This window comes from Myotis myotis, unplaced genomic scaffold (assembly GCF_014108235.1).
Source record: "Myotis myotis isolate mMyoMyo1 unplaced genomic scaffold, mMyoMyo1.p scaffold_m19_p_5, whole genome shotgun sequence".
Taxonomy (NCBI): Eukaryota; Metazoa; Chordata; class Mammalia; order Chiroptera; family Vespertilionidae; genus Myotis; species Myotis myotis.
This window is the reverse complement of record NW_023416357.1, coordinates 29,159,791-29,184,132: the sequence shown is the minus strand read 5'-3', so window position 1 is coordinate 29,184,132 and position 24,342 is coordinate 29,159,791. Positions and strand designations below refer to the sequence as shown.

Genomic DNA, 24,342 nt, shown 5'->3' with positions numbered 1-24,342 from the left:
GGACTGATGCCCAAGGGCAGCTGGGTGTGAAAATAGACTGAATTCAAGGGTACCCCAAAGTGTGTGGTAAGCCCCACAGTTGGGCGAGTCCTGACCCTTGCCCCTTCCTCTGTCGAAAAGCCAGTCATGGCCAGAGTCTTTCTCCGGTGGCATCTCTCTGACACTGTCTCAGCCTTTTAGGGACTCTGTGATCACATTGGTTCTCCTAGATAATCCAGAATCATTTCCCATTTCAGTCCTATGATTAGTTACCTAATATCCCTGCAGGTTTCGGGATTAGGGCGTGGGCCACATTGGGGGTCATTATTCTGCCCCTCACAGCGCCGGGGCGTTCTGAGCCCACCCAGGTTTGGGACCCCTTCGCTCTGTAGTGTCCTTCACAGCCAGGCATGCACACGGGCAAGGGAGGGGCAGGGTCATGGGACTGGGGTATAACCACTGAGCCCTGGGGGGGTCCTGGAGCATCATCTGCTTTCACTCTTGCATCCTGGTTGCTCCTTTTCACAGCTTCACTCCACTTGCTCCACACACATCTGTGGGATGCAGGCACAAACGGGCTCCTGTTCATGCGGTTTAGTTCTAGGGAAGACCAGCAATCCTTCTTTTAAAAAGTTTATTGTTTTCACACTTCACCCTGAGTTTGACAGACTGCACAGCGGTTTTGAGAAAAGAGATAAATCAGAAATTCTCAGCGAGTGAATCCTGACCACCGCGTGCGCCCTTCTCAAGGGCTTAACACTTGGGTAAAGGTGCACGTGACTGAGTAAAGCTGCCACAGGACGTATTTCCTAGAGAACAAGATTCTACAGCTTCTAGGAGACGGATAATGGAGCCAGAGCTGACCTCCTGGGCCCAGTCTTCTATGGAAATGCCCGAAATGCCCAGGGTGCCATGAGCCTGGGGTAGCCAGCGAGGATTAGCTCAGGTGCCTGTCCCACCCCAGACTTGCTGAACTATAAACTTGGGGGGACAGCACCCCAACTATGTGTAGTTCAGGCGCCAAGGAACCCAGAGCTCAGGTTGAAATCTGCTGTCTCAGGTGCCTGCGGGGCCCGGTTGGGCCCTGTCCTACCTGCCCCGAGTGTCCTCCACCCTGAGCTGTCCTCCCGAGTTTGCGATAGTGAGGGCACTGCAGGCTGGTGCCCAGGGTGGGGCTGAGCCTCTCACTGCTCATTTCTCCCGGGCATTTACGATGCCCGTGGTGGACTTGGGTCAGCCATAAATGCATAGTTACTTGAATGCTCGCCGCAGTAGCAGTAAACAAGGCAATATCCATAAACTTCAACCGCAGCACACACGCAACCCCTCCCAGGTACACTCAATGGCGCCTGTCACGTTTTGTGGTCCCATTAGGGACACCCGGAAGGAAGCCTCCAAATTGCTCACCACTCCACCCTACCGCCAACTCCCCTGGTGGGGGCTGCTTTTTCCGATGACACCTCCTTTGAGCTGCCACCCCTCCCTGTTGTTCTTTGTGCAATCCTTCCAGCTGTCGGTACAAGGCCCTGCATAGCCCACTGGTGCACAGCGTGCCCCCCACAGAGGTCCAGACAGGCATGCTGTGGGTCTCCCACTCGAGGGGTCATTTCCACAAAGAGGAGGACCTAACTCCGGCTCCTTTTCCTGATGACACCTGCCACTCTGCGGACAAGCCCTTCTCTCACTGGGGCGCCTCACAGGGACCGGAGGACAGGGTGGACCCAGAGGTGGGGCTCGGATCAGGGACGTGGTGGGTATGGAGGCTCTGGTGAGGCTGTGAGGATGGCCCCTTCTCCCCATCACCAAGGCCCCAGACTGCCCACTCCCATACAAGCTCCTCCAGGATGCCACTCACCCGTCCCCATAACCTCACCCTCCACAGTCCTCCAACTCCTGACTATGGACCAAGCAAGCAGCTGTCTGCTCTCCTGGCCACTGCACAGAAGAGCCCCCGGACCAGTCCCCAAACCCCCCGGTACCCCCAGAAGCAGTTCTGTGTGGGGCCCCCACCCCACCAGCCAGCAGTATCAGGAACTTGTTAAAAGTGCAAATTCTCAGGTCCCAGCCCAGACCTGAACTATAAACCTGGGGGACAGGACCCCAAGTATGTGTGGTTCCAGCACCAAAACCCAGAGCTCAGATTGAAATCTGCTGTCTTGAGAGCTCCCAGGTCACCTCCAAGCTGAGCCAGTGCAGTCAGGGTAGGCAGGGGAGGGTGCTGGGCTGGGGCCTTCCCGCCCACTGGCATGCTGCACCCGCCCTGTGGGAGCGCCCTTCCCATCTACCACCTCCTCCCTCCCTCCCTCCCACATCTCAACCCTAGGAGGACCCCCCCAGGCCCCGCCAAACCAAGGGCTCATGCACATCAACTCAATACTCATGTTTATATATATAACAGTACTTATGTGGCGCATATTTTAATACAAACATGAGAGAAATATTTAAAAATCAAGAAAATATACAAAGGCTCTTCTCTCACCCCATCCCTGGGGTGGGGGCAGGAGGTAGTGCAGGAGGGGCCACACGGGGCTGTGTGCTGAGTGGGGCCAGCAGAAGACTCTGGAAGTGGAAGTGGCAAGCGGGTGGGGGGGTGCTGTATGCTTGGCTCCAGGAGGCCTGGGCAGGGCATGGGGACACGCAGGTCAGAAGCATGGGTGTGGATGGTGGGGAACGGGCTCAAACAGCTGACTGGGCCCTTTGCTTCTGGGCAAGTTCGTCGAGACATGGACTTTGGATGCAGCTGGGGGGCCAGCTGGGGGAATGCTGCTCCAGTGGGTGTGGAGGGCTTGAGTCACAGCCGATCAGCAGGAAGGAGGTCACACACACCCACCACACGTGAGCCATCACTGCAGACCAGGGTGACCCCGCAGCAAGGAGGTTGACAAAGGTCCCTGATGCTTCCCTTCCAGATGCCAACGCCCCAACCAGGCTCTCGTACCTGCCTCCTCCTGGCAGTGGGCAGATGAAGGACAAACCTGTCACTAGAAAGGGGTGGTGGGGGTGGGGCTGGGTGGGCTCTGCTTCCTCGATGACTTGGGGGCAACCCCCTCCAGGGAGCAGCCCAGCCAGCAGCACAGGTCGGGGTCTCGGGCACAGGTGGACCCAGCTGGGAATGAGCTTGAGGGCCTGTGAGAAGCTGACTGGACATCAGTCCAAGATGGTCCTGAAGTCTGTGGTCAGGGCTGGGTCAGCTGCAGCTTCCAGGGTGGCCAGCGTCGCCCTCGGGAGCTGCCGGCACAGCTGCGCTTGGGCTGCAAGATGATTGAGATCAGCCCTCTTCCCAGAAGGAAGCAGAGAATGTTCACCTCAGCCTCCTGGACCCACTGAGGGGCAGGAAGAGACGGCTGAGTCCTGAGTGCCCACTGTGTGCAGGTCGGGCTCCAGGTGCATGGCCGAGGAACAGACAGGGACCAGTAAGGGTGTCAGAGCACGAAGGAAAGGGAGTGCAGCCAGGACACAGACCAGGGGTGGGAGGAAGGGCACTCAGACCAGCGGAGCTGGAGGAGAGGGAGACGCAGTTCCCGCAGGAAATGTCGTCCTTGAGTGGGAGGGGGGAGAGGTGGAGCGACTGAGGGAGCATGCCAGGCCCCCCAGGTGAGGGAGGCAGGACCCTCGAGCCACCTGTCCACTCCTATTCCCACCACCCCTGTTACTCAGACACAGAGGGGCAGACAACTGCTCACTCAAGGACAAGGACAGGCCCTGCACCTGCACAGGGGGTGCCTTGGGGCGGGCACTCTGCCCAAGCTTACCAGTCTGGAGTGCTCCCAGGAGACACCTGTAGGTGGCGCTGTGGCGAGACAGCTTCAGCAGGAAGGCGTGAAAGCACAGCCACCTTGCGGCTTCAGAAGGAAAAGGGCCTGCAGCGCCCTTGGTCCCCAGAGGCATCCCTGGGAACAACACATGCAGGCTGACACCCTCACTGGCCCGTTTCCCAGTGCTCCTCCCAGGAGGCCATGTGCTCCTCCCAGGAGAGGCGTGTGCTCCTCCCAGGAGAGGCCATGTGCTCCTCCCAGGAGAGGCGTGTGCTCCTCCCACCTGTGCTCCCGTGGACACCAGAGGTCCCTGCCGGGCTGAGTGCAGGAGCGGGCTCCAAACAGGGACTTTGTTTCAGGGGCCACCCAACAACAGGGTACACCCAATTCTGACAACTGAAATGTTTTCAATTTCTTCAAAGAAACCTCCTCAAAACAGAAATAAACAGAAAGTCAAGTCGGTCAAGCTCAGGACCACAAAGACACAGCACGACCTGAACTGAGGCTGATTATGACTGCATGACGAGGCTGCGGAGCAGAGACGGGGCGAAGTGGATGGTGTGGGTGTCCCTCCCCCCCTCCCCCAAGACAGGCAGGGGACTTGGGGCCCAGCCTCCTCCTGACTACTGCCTGGATTTGTGCAAGCTCCCCCTGAGCACCAGAGAGGAAGCCCTGCCCGGGAGAAGGCAGCTCCCAAATGTCCCCTTGCGTTCCAATCAGGACAGATGTCTGCCCACGCAGAGAGGGTGGCTGAGAGGTCAGCTAGTGCTCAGCAAGTTAAACCGGCCGGGAAGTGTCGAGAGCCCAATTCCCTGAATCCTGCCTCCGCTACACCAGGGCCGGAGCTGTTCCAGCCACAGCGCTCATGGAGCACAGGCAGCTCTGTGCTGGAATCGTGCGGTGAGCACCTGGCATTTGCCAGCACCACAGGCCACCCCAGTCCTGGTCGCTTGCACGCACCTGGATTCTTGGCTTTCAGAAGGGTGTGGCAGCGTGACACGGTGTCAGAGATGACGTGGAGGAAAAACGAGGGGTTCTTCCGAACGTGCTGATTAAACGGGAGCTGGAGCACACAGGCGTGGAACCTGAGGAAGGTCAGGTTTATCAGAGGAAAGTCCTGCGGCTGCAACATGTGCACGAGCAGGTGTGTATGTCTACAGGGGCCGGTGTGCACATTCCCTGGGCCCCTTCCAAACAACATGCATGTGTGTCCATCAGCCGGCAGTCTGACCGCTCCCTCACGCTCACTCTGTTGAGGTGGAGGTATCTTCCCCACTCATGGGAGGGGGAAGCCAGGCCTGGAAACTGGGTTGGGGCCGCGCCCCTGGCCTGGAAGGGGACCGTATTCTGCAGTTGGAGGACCCTATCCCAAAGGAGGGGTGGTGCTCAATGCAGGGCAGGGAGAGGCCTCCACTAGTGAATATCATGCCTGCGAAAGACTCCAACCTGAAGCCCACGCTTGTCCAAAAAGGCTGAGCCCGGCAGGTCCTCAGACCGTCAGATGAGTGTCCTGCTCCGAGTGCCAGGACATTCCCTGGGCTCCATGCCGCAGCCCTGGCTGCTATGGCCTTCACGGTCCAGCTTTACGTACCCCCTCCTGCAGGGGAGGCACGGGCAGCCCTGCATGCCTAACCTTCCACATTGGGAAGCAGCTAACTCTCATGCGGTGGAGAAGGCACCTCGGCACCCACTGTTGTTTTGGGACTGCACTCCCTGAATGAGGAGCATGGAGCTGCCCCAGGTGCCCGCTCTGTACCCAGGTCACTACACCATTCCCCGGCAGGCAGGCGTCTGAGGCCAGGGCCCCACAGAGCGAGGGGACACAAGGGTGAGGCTGGGCTGAACACCAGAGCAAGACCTTCAGCAGGCAAGGTGGCCTCCAAGGACTGGGGCTGGTCAGGGGCTGGCCTCCCGCTGACCTGGAAGCGTCACCTGACTGCTCTTCAGCCCTGAGGCCCCGAGAAGTGAGAGGGTGTACACCCGCCTTGTTGTTGGCTGTGAAAGGCCCGAGGGCACGTTCCTGTTTATACTGAACACATCTGCAGAGGAGCCACGGCAGCTTGCACACGGAGCAGGCGTGCACCAGCTCGCACACGGAGCAGGAGTGCACCAGCTCGCACACGGAGCAGGAGTGTACCAGCTCGCACACGGAGCAGGAGTGCACGGGAGAAGATGCAGGTGAAGGAGGAAACACATGAAAAGCAGGAGGCGACGGCCTGAGCACTGTGGTCCCTGGACTGAGCCCACGGGCTCCATGCCTCCCAGACACCAAGAGAACAACCAAAGCGCATACATGGCCCTCCTGGCCAAAGCACAGGGCATGGGCCCCTGGGGCCGAAGGGGTTTCTTGTTGACATTTAACAGGCATTTCCTCCAAGAGCCCATCCAGTTCCTACGAGACGACCTTGTCTCACATGGGCACAGCCTTGGGTAACACAAACTCAGGGGCTCAAAACATAGCTGCCTGGCTTCCCAGCACTCGGGAAGCGGACCCCTCATCCACCCCACGGCTTACAGCCACTGGCCCTGACTTCGGGCAGAATGCTTTCCCTGTGAGCTGCTTGGTGGCAGGTAGCCGGGTTAATGTCCATCTTCTGGAGGGACCAGCACAACTTGACAGTGGAACTGGTTTCCCAGCAAAGACTCAGGACGACCAGTGAGTGGCCCCAGTGTTCTGCCCCAGTTCTCAGCAGGTGGCCGCGAAACCAGGGAATGTTCTGGAAGCAAAGCTGGGCCTCAGCACATACCAATGTGTGCCAGGAGTGGTGGCTGGGCTGATTGGGAGCTGCACACCAGAGTCCCCTCTGGGGAGCACGGGAGTGTTGGTGGCGGTCACCTGCACTGCCTGGATCCTCTGCTCTCTGGGATTCTCCCAGTAGGGCATCTGCCTCCCATGACCACATATGAGCCGCTTTCCTCACACCCTGCAGCTCTCCTCCTCCGACCTCCCCTCCCCCCACAGCAGGATGGGTTAGCCCATAGGGAGACAGGGACACCCCAGGCCATGCCGCCCCCTGTCACCACCTGGTGAAGGGAACAGGACCTCAAACAAAGCAGATCCTCTATGAACCACACAGAGAGGCAGCCTCTGCCGCTGAAAATGCTCTCATAAACGGAAGGTTTCAGCATGAAGGCCTGGGAGCCGGGGAGTGCATGCTGTCCCCATGGTCGGGAAAGGGGGACCCAGACAGCACCCCGTCCCCGTGGTGGTGCATCCAGTGAGCCCACCTGTAGGCCTGCAGCAGGAATATCTTGTAAACGTTTGTGCAAACCGTCTGAAGACCATTCACCTGGAGCCACAAGGAAAGGAGATGTTGGAAATGCACCTGAAGTTTAAATTTTTATCTTTTGCTTTATCACCAGCTCAAAAGGAGTAAAAAAAAAAAAAAGGACCATTGTGTCCTCATTGGTGGCCTCTCACAGCCTGTGGTGGAGTCAGGACTCTGCTGGGGCTGTCCAAGGGAACCAGGCAGAAAGGGACAAGGAGATGAGCATCCAGACCTGCCGGAATGACATCCTGGCCCTGAGGCTCTAAAGCCCGAGCCAGCTGAGGCCTCAGAGTCCCACACTCTGCAAGGAGGAGCTCCAGGGCTGAGGAAGATGGGAGTGGAGGAGGGATAAGGAAAAGGACCCTCAATACACACAGGGGCATATATGCACACTCACATGCATGTATATACATCCATTTGAATACACTCACACATGCACACCCATGCATGCACACATGTGAACATATACCCATATGCACGCACACCCATGCATGCTCACTCACACATGCATGCACATCCACACACTTATACACACATCTGCATACTTAGACACACAATACACAATAGGACCTATAAAACAACTCCCACAGGTAAACTGAGCAGCAGGTCTTCTGAGCTCTGAAGTCAGCTGGCTGTGTGGCTCTCCTGCTGGCGGCATGCTCACCTGCAGATCCAGAAGCAGACTGTGACATTTCAGCCTTAACACCGCAAAGAGCTTTCGACGCATGCTCCTCCCAGGCTTGGAGCCCTGGCTGAAGGCGAGACTGGCTCTGATCGAGGTCTGGGCATAACTGCAACACATGACATCCAGGGAGGCTGAGGACGGGCATTGCAGTGTGTGCCCTCACTGCAAAGAGCCTCGTGTCCAGCAGGACCGAAACCTCTGGGCTCAGATCTGTTCTGCTTCCCTACATGCTGGGGTCCCCAAGTCTGCCGCACAATTTCCTTTTACCAAAACTACTCCAGAAAACTGCTCACCTGGCCAGTCCCCTGACCCACACAAGAATAACATGCTCCTGCTCTGGAGGGGGAGATAGCACCGAGGCCTCTGACCTTTTGGGACTGTAGCCATATGTTGTACACAGAACAGGGACAGGGCTAGACTGGCCCACGTATACCTGTCTAGGCGCACTTACCTGGAGTAGTCACAGAACACCTCCAGGGTCTGCGTGTCCAGCAGCAAGCCACACCAGGGGAACAGGCAGTGGGCTGGCAGCTGCAGGGGTGCCGTGCTGCCCAGGGCATCGTCTTCCAGGGGGAAGTTCACTACTGTCTTCCGCAAGTTCGCCTTGCAGCCGTATTCGGGCACTCCCCTGGACAGGGTCCTGAAACACACAGGCCACTTCAGCCACGGGAGAGGGATGCCACTCAGGGTCTCGGACACACTCACTCAATGCTATGTAAAACCCCAAGAGGCAGCGGGGAGCAAGGGCTGGCACTGGAGGGAGGCCACACCGACCCTGTGGGCCTCCAGGTGCTGGTTTCCAAAGGCTCTGGATGACCAGTGCCAACGATCAAAGAAAAGGTGGATGCCAGGAGGGCAGAGGCCGGCAGCCGGGGAGGGAAACACAAGGCTGAGTCCTGAAGGCCAAGTAGATGCCACATGACCCTGTTCACAGGTAAGACAGGTGAGCAAAGAGCTCAGGCTCCAGGTTGAGAACTGAGACCGGCCAGATGGGAGGGTAGGCAGGGCTCATGAAGGACACAGGTCCTCTCTGCAATGGCAAGCTGTGTCCACTCAGAGACCACAGTCCCAACGTGTGCTTGGGTCTTTGTAGGTGAGGTCAACATCTGCATTCAGACAGCTTAAAGGTGGTTACCTTCCATAGTAGGGTGGGCACACCCATCAGAAGGGCCCAAGAGCAGAAGCAGGAAGTGAAATAAGTCAGTCAGAGAAAGATAAATATCACATGCTCTCACTCATTTGTGGATTATAATGAACAACATAAACTGATGAACAAAAACAGAGAAGCATCGATTAGATGCTCAAAACTCAGAGGGAAGGCAGGGGAGGGTGGGGGTGAGGGGAAAAGATCAACCAAAGGACTTGTATGCATGCATATAAGCATAAGTGATAGATGTGGACAACAGGGGGTGAGGGTGAGGGCAGGATTGGGGGGATGAGGGGACATTGGGGGGATAAGGACACATTTGTAATATCTTATTCAATAAAAGAAAAAAAAAGAGCAGAAGCAGGGTGTCCTGAGAAGGGAGAGTCCTCCCGTGGGTGGTGGCTTGGGCTCCTGCCCTTCTTGCTGCTGCCCTGTGAACTGCAGACTCGCCTCGCCAGCCCCCACTATCACATGAACCTACTCCTTGCAATAACTCTGTATATGTCCCCAGGAGTCCAGCTCCCAGTGGACCTCAGCATACACGTTCTGAGCCACCTCCCTGCCCGCCCTCAGAGCAGCGGTGTCCCCCCGGATATTCCACAGTGGAGGCCACGCTCCCTGCCTGTGCCGTGCCCTCTGGCAGCCCCTGGCCACGTGTGGTTACTGATGTCTTTGAAGGTGGCTGGTGCCCGGGGTCCTGGATTGGTCATGATTGAACTTGGATGAATTTACATTTTCACGCCATCCTGTGTGGGCTACTGTGTGCGGCCGTGAGGCCCGGCGTGCCCCAGCAGTACTGCCCATCCTCCGAGTCCAGAGGATCCCCCGGGGCAGACGTGGGGTATCGGGATGCCGTCCTGACGGGTTCTCCAAAGACAACCCTGCAACCAAAGCACACTGCCCCTCAGGCAGTGACATTCTATGAGTTTGGTTTTATCCTTCTCTCGTTCCTGGGAAACTGCCCTGTGAAACAAGCCCCAGGTTCCCGGGGTCCTGGAAGGGATGGTATACTGCAGGCAGCATGCCAAGGCAAGGTTCCCTGTCTGTGGAATTTTATTTTGAACAAAATGAACTTATGACCAACACCTCATGCGATCCCCGTGCCTTATAATACTGTCACTTAACAAGACCCCCCTCTGTTCTCTCCTAATGCCAACCACTATGAAAGAGACGCCACACTAGAAGCTGCAGACAAGCACGCAGGGCCGGCTCCTGTTACTCCTTCATGGGCACCTCCTGGGCACAGCCTCCCAGAGGTGTGCCACGGCTCTCTCCGCTGCCCAGAGTACTGTGTGTGTATACATTCCAAGGAGCCCAGCCCAGGCGTCTGACCCACACTTGCTCCCCCCTCTGGGGAGACATTTGTCCTGGTGCCATGCTGTCAGCTCCAGGCTTCTACGCTGTATGCCTGGGGTCTCAGAACAGCACAACTGTGCCACATGCCCCCTGCAGAGATGCTGGGACGCTGTGGGAAGCTTGGGCACAAGGTGAGAATTACTTCTGATACGAGCAAGGTCAGCAGCATGAGGCCACAGAGGCACCTGCCGAGATACACACGTGTGTGCAGGTCCTTACCTGAGAAAGGCCTTCGCTTGTGTCAGGTGAGGGGTGACCAGCAAGAAGTCGTCCACTAAACGCAGGAGCACCCTGGTAGGAAAAGAGGCACGAGGAAGGACATTAAATACGAGTTCATATGCACGAAAACAAAGTAATCCGTGCGACTCGGTACTAGCTGGGGACAGGGGGCAGGGGCCCCGCGATCACGCCAGCACCGCCACCAGCCGGGCTCTCTGGAAACGCCGTGTTCCCTGGTGCACTGGGAGCCGCTCACAGCCTACGTCGGAGGCCTGTTCGCTACCTCCTGTGAAACCTCCCGTGAAGAAAGGGCAGCACCAGAGCATGGGAGGGGGCGAAAGCAACCAAGGGCACCAATGACAAGGAACCTGTTACCCGTCCTGCTGGAGTCCAGGGAACACCCTGCTCTCCATGTCTCCGTAGCACAGGCTGCACAGCAAGGTGGACAGGATGGAGCCCTGGGGGATCCCCTGACACTGGATGTAAAACCTGGGGGGAGATGTGGGCAGACAGGTGGGGCACGTGTTCATATCACAGACACGCGTGCAGACCACATGCACGTGCAGACACGCTGCTCGGAGCACATAAACATGCGTACACCACACACACAGGGAACACCGATCACACACCCGCCCGCAAAGCCCTGCCATGGGCCGTCCACGTCGGGCACGGCCCTCAACCAACGTGCAGCAGGTGGCCCTGACTCACTTGCCCCCGATCCTTACGATGTGATTGTACACCAGGTGCAGGAAGACATCGAACAGGTCGCTGCTGGCCTCATTCAGGGAGCAGCTCTGGAAAAGCAAGTGGGAGACGCATGTGGGTGAGCAGACATGCTAGCCGGAGACGTACAGGGGGGACAAGGGGTGGGCGGTAGCGGACGAGCAGGAAAAGCATGGGTCATCCGTGGCTCTGGCGGGGCTCAGACCCAGGGCCACTGGCCCAGACGGCTGTGCCACACACTGACTCTGTGGACGTGGTGGGGCCCTGTGGCCACAGGAAAGGCACCCATCCAGGGGGCTCAGAGCCATGCTTGGAGGACCGACTCAACCGAAAGCGGTTCTGCAGAAAGCCACAAACTCAGGAACAGTCCCTGCGCAGGCACAAGAAACCTGGGTTTCCCACCTGAGGGGTCAAATCTAATGTGTCTTCCCATAGCACAGGGGCATGTTTTCTTCTGGCCTCAAGATCAAAACGGAGGGAGAAGACATCCCTAGCGAATCTTAAAGCAGCTGGACAGTAACACAGAATTCAGTGAGGTGCAAAAAGAAATGCGGCTGAAGGCACAGCAAGTGTCTGCTGGCTGAGGGTGGCCTTGCCGTCTGCCCACACCAACCTGCTCGATGACCACGGCGTCCCTCAGCGAGCTCGTCTTCTGCAGCTGCTGCACAAACTGTTTCATGTAAGGCTGGAGGTCCGTGAAGGTGGACACCTGCTGGTGAAGAGGACAGGCGTGAGGCAGGTGGGCGCCTCCCTCCCGAGCCCTGGCCTCGACATCGACAAGCAGAAGTCACATCATGGAAGGCTAAGTCGGGAGTGGGAGCAACCCAGGGAGGCCCCGCCGTGCAGCCTGTGTTCAGGAAGAGGAGGACGGAGATGCGGGGAGAGGAGAGTGCTACAAAATCACAGGGACATCACCTCCAGGCACCTCCCCCTGACTACTGTGCCCGGCAGAATGCAGAAGGAAGTTTCGTGGGGGTGCTGGAGAGGCAGGAAGCAGGTGGACTTAGAGTCCCAGTCCTGGGTGCATCCCACAATCTCTCTGAGGCCTAATTCAAGGAGAGGGAGCTTAAGCAAAAAGTGGGGGCTATGACTGAAGACACTTAGGGTTCAGGGCCATCAAAGCAACTGGGGTTGAGGGTCAGGTGCTGGGAGGAGGGGACTGCAGACAAAGGAGTCAAAACTGTGAGTGATTTCTTCTCCAATCCTCACCAACCCCCAGCGTCAGGCGCTCCGGGGAGACTGCAGGAAACCGGGCAGAAGCTGGAGCTGAGTGTGGTCATAGCAGCCACCTGGGGTGGAGGGGGCTGAGGGGAGCCCGGGCCCACCAAGGGCTGCACACCTGCCCTCAGGTGAGACGGCAGAGGGCCACAGCCAGGGAAGGAGCAAAGGGAAGGAGACCGGCCCAGTGTAAAGACGACCCTTGCAGGGTTAGGGTCATTCACTACTCCAACTTTCAGGAAAACATTATCCTCCCCAAAGAAAAACATTGTGTAAAAACCCACGTTTTAAATTTTTTAACTTAAAAGTCTGGCATCTCAAGAAAAAAATAGTGAGGCGTGCCGAAGAACAGGCCTGGGTGACCAAACCACAAGTGAAACAGCAGAAACAGATCCATCAGAACCCATCATGGGCAGGGTGGCTACTGAGTTATGGAATTTAAAAGTCAGTAAAGATGACAGAGTCAATAAAATAGGGGAGAAGACGGGGAACTTTACCAGAGACTTGGAGTGTATGAGAAAATTCACATGGGATTCTAAAACTGAAAAATAGGATAGCTGGACTTAAGAATTCAGTAAGCGGGTTTAGCCAAAGATTAGAGACAGAAAAAGAGAAGGTTCGTGAACTGGAAGCAGGTTCACGAGAAATCTGGATTTAAGCAGAAACGGAGCGGTTTAAAAATACCAAATACAAAAATTAATTCAAAATGGACCCAACACCTGAGTGAGAAAGCTGAAACAATAAGCACCTTGAAGGAAAACGTGTATAAGAAGGGACAGGTTTCCAAAACAGAACACAGTTTCAGCCATAAACGATGGATAAAGATTTCTTTAAAATCAACAATTTCTCGTCATCAAGACTCCCCTTGCAACTAAAAAGGCGAGACAAACCAAGGCAGACACCTGGCAGAGGACTCGTACCCAGAACATACAAATTTCACCGATACATCCACAACGGTAGACAGCCCGTCAGAGAGCAAGGAGAGGACTTGAACAGGCATTCGCGCGAGAAATGTCCACGTGCAGGGTGGATAGAAAGGTCACTGGGAAAGCAAGTCAAGACCATACACGACACTGTGCCCGCCCTCAGGGAATCCGGGCTACCTCCCGAGTGCTGACACTTGCAAGTGTGTGAGCATGAGCACGCCTGGCCCTCCCATATTTGGTGCCCCCGTGGCTGCCCCCCAGAGCCCAGGCCTGGCCTGTGGCCGCAGTGCTTCATGGCCACTCTGCCACAGGCCACTTAGGAACACTTTTTGGTGATATCTAAGACTAAACAAGGCATTTCTGTGGCCTGGCATCTCCACCCGAATCCACCAAATGACAGATCGCAGTAATGCTCTCAGCAGCGTTCAAACCTCCCAGCCCGGAACCAGCAAAGGCCCACCAGCAGCGGAGAGCAGTGTGGGCACAGGAACACGCCCCGGGTGAGGTGAATGGCAGCTGTTCCCAGGGGCCCAGCTGCTTCTCAGACACACTGGGGAGCAATGGGAACCAGACAGGAAGGGCGACCGTCTGATTCACGTTCACGGAATTTGAGACAGGTAAGAGAGTCTGCATGAGGGAGGTCAGAGCGACAGGCACCTGGGGAGGAAGCGGGAGCCTCATGGCTGTTGGTGACTTTCTATCCTTTGATGCAGGTGGTGGCACCATCTGTCCACAAATGTACAATCTCACTGTGTTGTACACTCTGGATCTGCAGCCCACACTCACCTGACTTGCCCAGGGGTTTCAGGTATGCCTTTCCCAAGAATGTCTGGGGGAACTTTTTCTGCACGCTCCTGCCTTCTCCACGGCACAGGTTTAGGGGGTTGGGTGCCCTCACACTCCAACATGCTCATGACAATTGCTTGGAAACCCCCATATGCATTGGGGCTGGATCAGGTTGCCTCAAGTGCAACCTGAACTCCAGGTGTCCTTTCCCTGCACCACTGAGGCCTCAGGCCACTGGCCGCTGCAGGGAGGGAGCCCTCAGACCCTCAGCCCCACCTAGGAGGCAGAACGGTGAGCGAGGCCTAGGTGTCCTGGGTGGGGTGCCCTCTGGCCCTCTCCTCACAGAGCCAGCACAGCGCCAGACATGAAGCACTTGGCCCCACTGAGTAGCCACAGGCCAGGCCTGGGCTCCCGGGCGGCAGCCACGGGGATACCAAGAAGCACACGCATGGCTGTGCTGCCACCTCCTGGCACAAACCTGGGGCCCTGTGAAGGGACAGCAGGCAGGTGTGGCTTGAAGAGAGGACCGACTGTGACATGAACAAGAGCATGAGGATGACCAGGACGGAGGCACCTCCCAGCATGGGAGCTCAGGAAGTGGGGCTCAGGGCCCATGGGGGAGGGATGGACTGCAGGGCAGACATCCATGTCACGGACACACCTCCTCACGGCACACACCCACAGTCTTACGTGTCTTTTGAAGGACTTCCGGACGCGGCCGCGGGCAGTTCTCTGGACCATGGCGTACTGGCGCAGGCAGTATGTGTGCTCTTGGGGCTGGATCACGTTGGCGATCACCTCCACCAGCCTGTTCTGAGGGAGGGCATCGTACGCACCCATCACGTCCACCTGCACGGAGAGAGGTGTGCTATAGGCTGCTCACACCCACCGTGGTCCCGTGTCCTGGGTCCCACTCATCTACTCTGTCAAGCTGGGGCCCCAGCCTGTCCTTAGAAAACCCTGGGGTGATAGGACATGGCAGGACCCAGGAGCCCCTGAGCACCCTTCCCAGAGCCCTATCCCAGCCACACATACCACCCCACTGTGGAGCTCTCGCTGAGACATCCCCACATCCCCCAGACTGAGCACCCCAGGACGGCTCTGTGTCCCCCTCTCCACACCTCAGACTGCGACACCCCAGGGTGGGCCTGTGTCCCCCTCTCCATACCCCAGACTGAGCACCCCAGGGTGGCTCTGTGTCCCCCTCTCCACACCTCAGACTGAGCACCCCAGGGTGGCTCTGTGTCCCCCTCTCCATACCCCAGACTGAGCACCCAAGGGTGGCTGTGTCCCCCTCTCCACACCCCAGACTGAGCACCCAAGGGTGGCTCTGTGTCCCCCTCTCCACACCTCAGACTGAGCACCCCAGGGCGGCTCTGTGTCCCCCTCTCCACACCCCAGACTGAGCACCCCAGGGTGGCTCTGTGTCCCCCTCTCCACACCCCAGACTGTGACACCCTAGGGTGGGCCCGTGTCCCTCTCTAAGTGCAGGCTGATGAGCAGCAGGTCTCTGGCAGATGATCGGGGTGCTAGGGCACCCCGGCTTTGTGAGCTGAGCCAGGTGCATTGTCATATTCCCCCCAAGAGCAGGGGCCACTATGGAGTTGGGGTGCAGAACTGCAGAGTCCATGCCAGCAAGGAAGGCTCAAAGCTTCTGCTCCCAGGAGTCAGATGCTCCCAAATGGAGCATCTGCCCTCCTGGGTCACCTGCCCTCCCTCTCCCAAGTCTGCAGCTCCACCACAGGGACCTCACCCTGGCAGACACAGGCCCTGAAAAAGCCAGCCACACTGCAGGCTCTGGCCAGGGCCCAGGACGCAGAGTCACCCAAGCCCTCGGCCAGGCTGGCCGCAGAGACACTTCCCACAGTGAGAGTTCACCTCAGGTGAACCTGAGGGTGCTGAGTGGGCTCACTGGGGGAGGGAACACCCACCTTGACAAAGTAGAGCTGAGGCACTGGGTCCTGGGCCCGCATGCGCAGCACAAAGGCACGCCAGGCCCTATAGATGTCGTCCATGCCCAGCACAGAGGCGCCCAGGAGGCCAGGGCGCTGCTCTCGCTCATAGTTCAGCACGCTGAACAGCGTCTTCACTTTGGAGGTGAGATGCTGCACCTGCAGGGCCAGTCCCGGATGGCGGCATGGTCACAGGAGGTCCCCAGCCAAGGGGATCTGGGGCCCGATGGCCCCATCCCACCTCTGGGGACCAGTGATGAGGGGCAGCTCTGCTTCTGCACCCCCCTGACTACCAGCTTCCCTCAGGTGGAAGGGCCAGATAGACAACCCACCCACACCCAGGGCATCCCCAGGGACTCACCCTGGAATTCCTAGAAACATGGTATAAAAAACCAAGTAGCAACACACAGGACCATCCCTCCCACCTGGCCCCCACCCCCACCACAGACGAGGAGTTCATCATCTTCATTCACAGACCACACCAGATCCCTAATCCACACCAACAGCTTCACTTTCTTGTGGGGGAGGAGGAGACACCAATAACAACAAAATCAGCCCCAAATGCTATAGGGAGGCACTTGGAAGGGGTCAAAACTGCTGGTGACACAGAGATGCCATAGGTGGAAGGGGATGCTAACCACAGGGTGGGGTCCTACAGGGTCCAGATACCCGAAGGCTAAATGGCCCGGTTCCTTACGTCCCTGCATCTCGGAGAGTGTGCATCCCCAGTGCCACGGCAGGACCACGGGCACTGGGTCAGTCCCACATGTCATGGGTCCATGTCATGAGACGCTTGTGGGGTTGGAGCCTGTGCAGCAGCTTCTAGGACTGGCCTGCCTGCGAGCTCCTCCTCGCACCCAGAGCACGGCCACCCATGGCACCCCAGGGCCCTCCGGCCTGTCTACTGGACACCAGGCTTGGGGGTTAATGCTATTTGCTTAAAAAATGAAACAAAGGTGGTGACCTTCTTGTCCCCATGGAACGTTCTGGCTCCCACGACGTAGTCCATGTTCACGATTGGCCGCAGCCCGCTGGGCTTGGGGAGGAAGCGGAGTCTGGACATCAGCAGAGCAGGCCTGGCTTCCTGGTATCGCTTGACCTCGGCCACCGACAGTTCACGAAGCTGCACCCGATCGAAGTGTTGTCTGAAACAGAACCTCGTGAGATGGGCTCAGCAGCCACACAAGAACCCAGGTGGTCGACCTGCAGAGGTGCCGTGTCCAGGAGGCTGCACCAACACAATGACCAGACGCTGCTCGAGCGCCCTCTGCGCCAGGGGCCCAGGACGCCCATTCCCTCTGCTACAGAACCCCGGCTAGTACGGCTGGAACGGGACGGGACGGGACCCCTGGGAGAAAGACCCCATTTTTGTCTCAAGGAATGTGAGGGGGCGGCTACTTGGTGCAACTTCACAAGAGTCAGAAATGACTCTCCAGGGACCCCCAGCTCCCTGCTGGCCTCTCCCCTGAAACCTCCTACAGGGAGGGGTAGAGGTTAAGAATGCTCCCTGAGCCGTGGGCCTGGTAGTGAAGAAAGGCTGGATGGCACTTGAATGCCCAACAGGCAAGATGATGGTCCCCACAGTGAGGGTAAGAGTGACCACTTGGGATCATATGTCATGAACTTTTAAATTATTAAATAGGATGCACTGTGCATCTCTTCAGACCCATGATGAGGGCTTCTAGACCCTCTCCCAGGTGCAGGAGGACTGGGACTGGGCCCTGGTTCAGGAGTTGCTGCCTCCCTTCAGAAATGTGTGGTTCAGGCTTGAGTTTGACCCAAATGTGCACAGAGCCCGGGAGCTCTGATCTGGTCCTCGCCAAGCCCTCGGCCAGGCTGGCCGCAGAGAGGAGGAAAGCTTATGTGTCGGGCTGTCACACCCCTAACCCTGACGGATCCCAATCTGGCCCACATCTGTCACAGTCCTGCACAATGTACCCGAAACAGCCACTGAGCAGCTAAGACAGATCCACTCAGAGGTGAGTCGACCTTCTGGAAGTTTCCCTCTCAGGGTCCTGCCTGACAGCAGACACCTCTGACTCCAGACACTTCCCACAGTGAGTTGTCAAGTAGGCAGGTTTATCTTGTGACACAAGTCCCACTTGTTCTGTGCAAATTAAAATAGAATCTGACCACACGCCAGGGATAAGTGGTTTGTTTGCACCATTGTTCCCACTTTCGAGACCCTAGAGATTACCTAGCTACAGGCAAGGAAGGAGGCGCCCAGGAGTCCATGCCAGCAAAGACCCCTGTGGGCCAGGATGGCTCCTGGAGTAGCTGGGTGGGGGCCCCGAGGTGGGGGCACGGGGAACCCGGAGCAGGAACCAGGGCTGTGTCTGCAGATGGGAAGAAACAGGTCAACGAGGCTCTGGTTGTGATACCTGATCCCAATGCTTTGCAAATGGCTCCAGATGCTCTTCCGGAAAAAGAAGAGCTGGTTCTTCTGAAACGTGGTCTCCGTGACATAAAAAAACGACTTCAGCAGCTCAACCACGTATGTGCCCATCAACCAGCACAGGAACTTGGCCAGGACCGCTTCTCTCAGACGGTGTTCCGTGGCTGGGACATAGCGACCCCCTGGAACGAGAGGCACATGCTCACCCCACCTGCATGGCCCATCATGGATGCAGTCACGTGTTGCTGTGTATGATTTGAGGGATCCTCACAGAGCAGCAAGATCCAGAAATGCCTGGGGTTCTCCAGGCTGGACAGCAGGTGAGTGGTGGCAGTCACGCCCAGCTAAGGGATGCCACGTGCTGTGGGACTCCAAACGCGCACCGGGGCTGCTGTCCTCTCTGTGGTCCTCTGCATTTTGTTCTGTGAAACATCATGGGAAGGGGTCCACGGTGTCACCCAGCTGCCACCAGGGCCACGGCACAGATAGAAACATGTAAAGGAGAAGAACAGGGACCCAGAGGCAGGTGTGGGACAGAAGACAGGATGGGGAACAACGGGGTGGGGACAAAGCTGAATACACAATAACCGTGGGAAACAGTAACCGTGTCTAATCTGGGACATAACCAGGCCAGTGGGAAAACAGCATACAGGTTGGGGTGGGACCAGATTAAAATATGCTGAGGCCCTTCGGTTGCTCAGGAGAAGAGAAACCACCAAGGGAGGAGAATGGAGAGTATAATTTCTAGCTACTGGGAGGCAAAACCAGAATGAGCACGCACATCCTCGTTCAGGACACGAGGAATAAGGGCATGGGAAAGGCAGGCAAATGAAAAAGAAAAACATGCAGACACAACTATAATTATGGAAAAGTGAAAACGAATCAGATTCTATAGGAATGTGGCAAAGACTGTCACACTGGATCAAAAATGAACTTGAAATGCCAGTGATATGATACTAAGAAGACACATCTAAATTATGGAGATATGAAAAGGTTGAAAATAAAAATCAAAGAATGGCAAATGATGAGGTAAACACTAACCAAAAAGAAGCCAGTGCAGATGTTCTCTAAGCTGTTCTGACAGACTTTAAGGTAAAAAGAATTAGTAGACGTACATCAGGAAGATAAAACTTCTCAAACGTGCTGTGCCTAACGAAACCACGCAAACACTGTCAGAACAGGAGGACAATGAGACAAGCGCCACTCAGCACTGGGCCTCGGGAAGGACACAGTTTCCCACAGCACAACAAGCCCGACACAGTGAGCACAGCCACCTACCGGGCCTCCAGGACACAAGGAACACTGGTGAAGACTGGCGATGGGACTACAAAGCAAGTTTCCAAGAGCTCAGGTCACTCAGACCACTACACAGCTGAATCGGAAATCAGTGACAAAAAGATAAAATACCCACTCATTTGAAAAATCTAAAATATATGTCTAAAGAACTCACTGATCAAAGGAGAAACGGCAAAAAATACTTAAATGCAGTTGATACAAAAATGTGAGCAACACATCAGAACACAGGCGCAGCTGAGCAGGACCAAAGAGAAGGCGCCGCCAGACATCCACCTGAGCGGTCAGAGGACAAGCCCAAGAGCAGAGGAAGGATATAACCATCAGAAAAACTAACGGAATTCAAAACAAAGATCCGGTAAAGGCCCCACCCAGACTCTGCCCTGAAGGTAAAGGTGGCCTCTACAGGAGGGACACACTTGGATGGGAGTTCAGGAAAAGTGATGGTGTGGTCAGATGTGAGTTGGAGGCAGAGCACCACCTAAGCCAGCAGCAGTGTAAGCCCAGGTTAGGGGCAGGGGTTTCCACCAGCCCAAGGATAAGACAGCCCAGGGAGACAGTAAGCAAGCAAGCAAGGAGCCGTGGCAGCTCCTGAGTTTCCATCAGGAACCTGTCTTGCGATGTCTCTAAACACTACAGCAGATGCGTCAGCTGGCAGTCTGGCCTCCAAGGCTGGGGACCAGGCAGCTGACGGGAGTCAAAAGGCAGCATGGCAGGTGGGACAATGGTCAAGGCTGGCTAGACAGAAGCAAAGGAGCTGGATGCTGTGAACAGAGCGCCTGGCAGGGCAGAAGGCCAGCACAGAGGAAGGAGTGTCCCAGGAGGAGAGGGTGGAAGAGGTGACCGTGAACAGCCGTGATTGGAGAGGTGGCTCAGAGGCCAACGCTGTCCGTGCATCATTTATTCCGCCAGTGGGCAGCTGGCATGGCCCAGCCACAGAAAGAAACAAATGCCTAGGGTACCGCTTGAGTGAGCAAGGATGCCGCAGAGGTACTAGTCGCCTGGGAAAACACCATGGTAGAGCAGGGCCTCATTGGAAGTTGGGGAACAGAGTCTTAGAAGTCAAACTCTCCTTTCCTTTCACAAGGCAAGCGGAAGCCCCAAATACAGTGAGCGTGTGACAGCTAACTCAACTGAGTCTGATGTACCTGAGGGTCACCCACACTGTCCCACGTGGTCTGTGGGTGTACGAGTCACGCAGTATGAACAAGTTCTAGAGATCTGCTGTGCAACCCTGCTTACACTCAGCACTGCTGTCCTGTACATGCAAACAGTGGTTAAGAGGTAGATCTCACCCTAACTAGTTTGGCTCAGTGGATAGAGCGTCAGCCTGTGGACTGAAAGGTCCCAGGTTTGATTCTGGTCAAGGGCATGTACCTTGGTTGTGGGCACATCCCCAGTAGAGGGTGTGCAGGAGGCAGCTGATCAACGTTTCTCTCTCATAGATGTTTCTAGCTCTCTATCCCTCTCCCTTCCTCTCTGTAAAAAATCAATAAAATATATTTTTTTAAAAAAGAGGTAGATCTCATGTTATGTGGTGTTTTCCACAATTGAAAAAAAAAACACACAAGTTGCCGGAAGGTCACCTTGCTGTCTGAATCACCTCTTGGGAGTCTGAGAAGGTGTACCCCTCTGCCTCCCTGTAGGACATCCCTGCTATTGGGATCTCTGGGATGGAGATGGGCATTTTTAAGGTCCCCCACCCCAGAAAGCTGTAACATGCATCTGAGTGGGCTAGTCTGGCTGTAACAGAGGGCTCGAACCATCTTTATTCTAAAGTCCTAGATGTCTTGGGAGTTGGGGGAGATCAAGTATAGCAAAACTTATGACTGTTCTCACTGCTTTTTCTCTGTCGGGGGGGGGGGGGGCAGGGAGGGTGGCTGGTCCCACCACCTGGCACTGGTGCGCAGACGAAGAGGGTACTGGCCAAGAAGGGGCTGAGTGGTGGCTGGACCAGAGGGACCTCATCATCAAGCCCAGAAAACCAGAGGGCTGGGGGGAGAGCCAGGCCAGGTTGACAGAAAACTCCCTGAAGCGCCCATTGCAACCATCCACTTCCCTGACATAGGAGGAGCGTCCTGCTGTTCCCTGGTGACCCTTTTCTTCCCAAAGACGGGGAGGGTCCTTGTGCAGAACAGTCTTTTCACTCATCCGGCTGCCCTGCCCTGGCATAGCAGCTGCACAATTGAAACTTACATTGGGATCTGGTATTGGCTGAACAGATGCATCTGGGAAGCCAGAGCTTTAACTCCTATCCCCCGGCAAAAGTGGATTCTATTCCCAGCCTCTGTCTCAGCGGGGCACTATTTCATGGTGATAAACATGAATGTCAGAAAGGAGATTATGAATAACGTTCGGGAACCCTCAGGAGAGCTCTGGATGCTTCCATCCTGTTGCCACAGCCCTACTCCACATGCTCCATGTGCTTACTGCCCATTCCCAGCACCCAGAACCCGCCAGAGTCCTGAAAAGTCTTGTAGGTTGATGCAAACTGGTTGGGAGAGCGGATCAGAGGCAGAGAAACCAGACAGAGCCATTCAGCAGCAGCAAGAAGCAAGGCGTGTGGGGGTAAGGGAAGGAGGGGACCTACTGTGTTGCCGGTTATGGGGCCTGGGCTTGTAGGGCCCTGGCACCCACCTCCTCACCTGGGCTTTGGCTCAGCCAGGCGCAGTCCTGCACTTTCATCTTCCAGGTCAGCTCCTGACTCAAGAGCTTGGCGAACTTCCCCAGAGAGATGAACTTCTTCACGTTCTTCAAGAAGCGGCACTCGTTGTGCCTGGAGCCCCAGAGGCGAGCGGGCACCAGCCTGCGAAGACAGGCCCGCAGCAGCCCGTACACGTGCTTAGGGCTGCTGTGCTGGCGGAGCAGCTGGACCAAGCGCGGCGGGCCAGTGACCTCCTCCGGGGCGCTGACGCCCACTCCACTGCACCCCTGGTTGCGGGACCCCACAGCCGCCGCCTCCTCCGCCGCTGCTGGGGTGGCCGGAGTGGCTGAGTCCCGCAGCGGGCAGTGCTCCCTGAGCAGCGCGCCGTAGGGGCACCGCGCATGGTTCCCCAGCAGCTCCTGGAACAAGGGCCTCATCCGCCAGTAGCGCGTGGGAAGGCGGCGCGTCCTGCGGGGAGTCCCCCGCTGCAGGGGCTTCGAGTCCAGAAAGATGGTTTCCACTAGTCTCCGGGCCCCCGTCAGGCTGGGCTGCAGGGAGTTGAGCAGGAAGGAGGAGCGCAGCCGTTCCCTGCCACCCGAGCAGTAGAGAAACTGCTTGGTCTCAGCGACCACTCGGGGACCAGGAGCGGCCCGGGGACGTGAGGGCTGAGAGGAAGGGCAGCCGGCCTCCCGCTCGCGGCCCAGCAGTGGTAAGGGGCGCCGGGGCCTGCGCGGCTCGCCCTCCCCAGGCGAGGCTTCCGCGGCGGCTTTGGTAGGTGTCACCACGCGGGGGTCGCAGGCACTTGGCCCCCGGGATGGCTCTGAGATGGGGCCATGCCTGGGCCTCTTGGCCTGAGGCGGACTTCCCCCTGCGCTGCTCCGCCGTCGCCTTGTTCGGCAGCCCGGGGGCACCCCGGCCTCCCCACCGCCGCCATTCCAGGCCTGGCGCGTGGGTCCCAGGCCCGTCAGGCTCCCGCCCGCGTGTCTTGTGGTGCAGAGGTCGTAGAGTGGTGGCCCGCACACCTGGTAGGCACAGTTGGGAGGCACTAGCAGGTAAAGCGCGCAGCGTGCCAGCAGGTGGGTGAGCACGTCGTCACCCACGCGGCGCAGCAGCAGTCCCCAGGCACCACTGCCGCGCAGCGTCTCAGTCACAGTGTTGGGCAGGTAGCTGCGCACGTTGGTCGTGAAGGCCATGGGCGGGCCGCCGCGGGCCCCGTCCAGCAGCGCGAAGCCGAAGGCCAGCACGTTCCTCGCGCCGCGCTCGCAGAGCCGCTGCACGACCCTGGCCACCAGCTCCTTCAGGCAGGACACCTGCGGGAGAGGGGTCTCGCTCGAGTCGCAGGGCACGGAGGTGCCCGGGAGCATTAGGGCGACAGCGTCCGGCCCTCACCCCACCCCGCAGGCCCGACCAGGGTCCCCGGGAAGCCCACCTGGCGAAAGTCCGGGGCGACGGGGGGTGGCTGTGCGTCCCAAGGCACACACACCAGGCACTGGGCCACCAGGGCGCGAAAGGCCATCGGGTCCCCGGGCTGCACCAGGCACCGGCCCTGGGGACCCAAGCGCCGCACGAAGGTGTCCAGCGGCAGCACCTCCCGGTAGTGGCCCCGCAGCAGAGCGCGCACGGCGCGGCACCGGGGCGCCCGCGGCATTGCAGGAGGCGTCTTGGGCTCCCACGTGTAGGAAACCCGGGCGCGCACGCTGCGCAGCCAGAAGGGGTCCCGGGGGAGGGCGGGCGGCCCAGGGAAATGGGCGGAGCCGGCGGGGTCTGCGCAGAGGAGGCGGGGTCTGCGCAGAGGAGGCGGGGTCTGCGCAGAGGAGGAGAGGCTGGGGGAGGAAGGGGCGGAGCCTGGTCAGGCCGAAGGGGCGGATCACAGATGGTGCTCGGCCCCTTAACCTCCTGTCCGTAGTGTTCGGTGCTTGACGTTGGCGCCTGGTGTCCATGAGGCTTGGTGTGCCCCCTCTGCGCCGCTGCACCGGTCAGCCTCCCCACCCGCGC

The 24,342-nt window shown here is 57.7% G+C and overlaps 1 protein-coding gene across 2 annotated transcripts; it reads right to left on the bottom strand.

Moving 5' to 3' along the window:
- Nucleotides 1-2,452: 2,452 nt before the first annotated feature.
- Nucleotides 2,453-24,072, bottom strand: TERT (telomerase reverse transcriptase). Of its 2 annotated transcripts, XM_036310512.1 has the most exons (16): nt 23,777-24,072; nt 22,349-23,657; nt 18,397-18,592; nt 16,980-17,160; nt 15,995-16,174; nt 14,754-14,912; nt 11,747-11,842; nt 11,119-11,204; nt 10,786-10,899; nt 10,411-10,482; nt 8,140-8,328; nt 7,668-7,794; nt 6,963-7,024; nt 4,695-4,819; nt 3,732-3,869; nt 2,453-3,230 (listed from the first exon to the last, which is right to left on the bottom strand). In XM_036310512.1, exons 1-16 carry the CDS (start codon nt 23,993-23,995, stop codon nt 3,127-3,129), a joined length of 3,357 nt encoding a protein of 1,118 aa, XP_036166405.1. In that variant the 5' UTR covers nt 23,996-24,072; the 3' UTR covers nt 2,453-3,126. The 2 variants fall into 2 exon arrangements, with proteins under 2 accessions (XP_036166405.1, XP_036166403.1); XM_036310510.1 differs by having other exon boundaries at nt 22,349-24,072.
- Between the last annotated feature and the right edge of the window lie 270 nt (nt 24,073-24,342).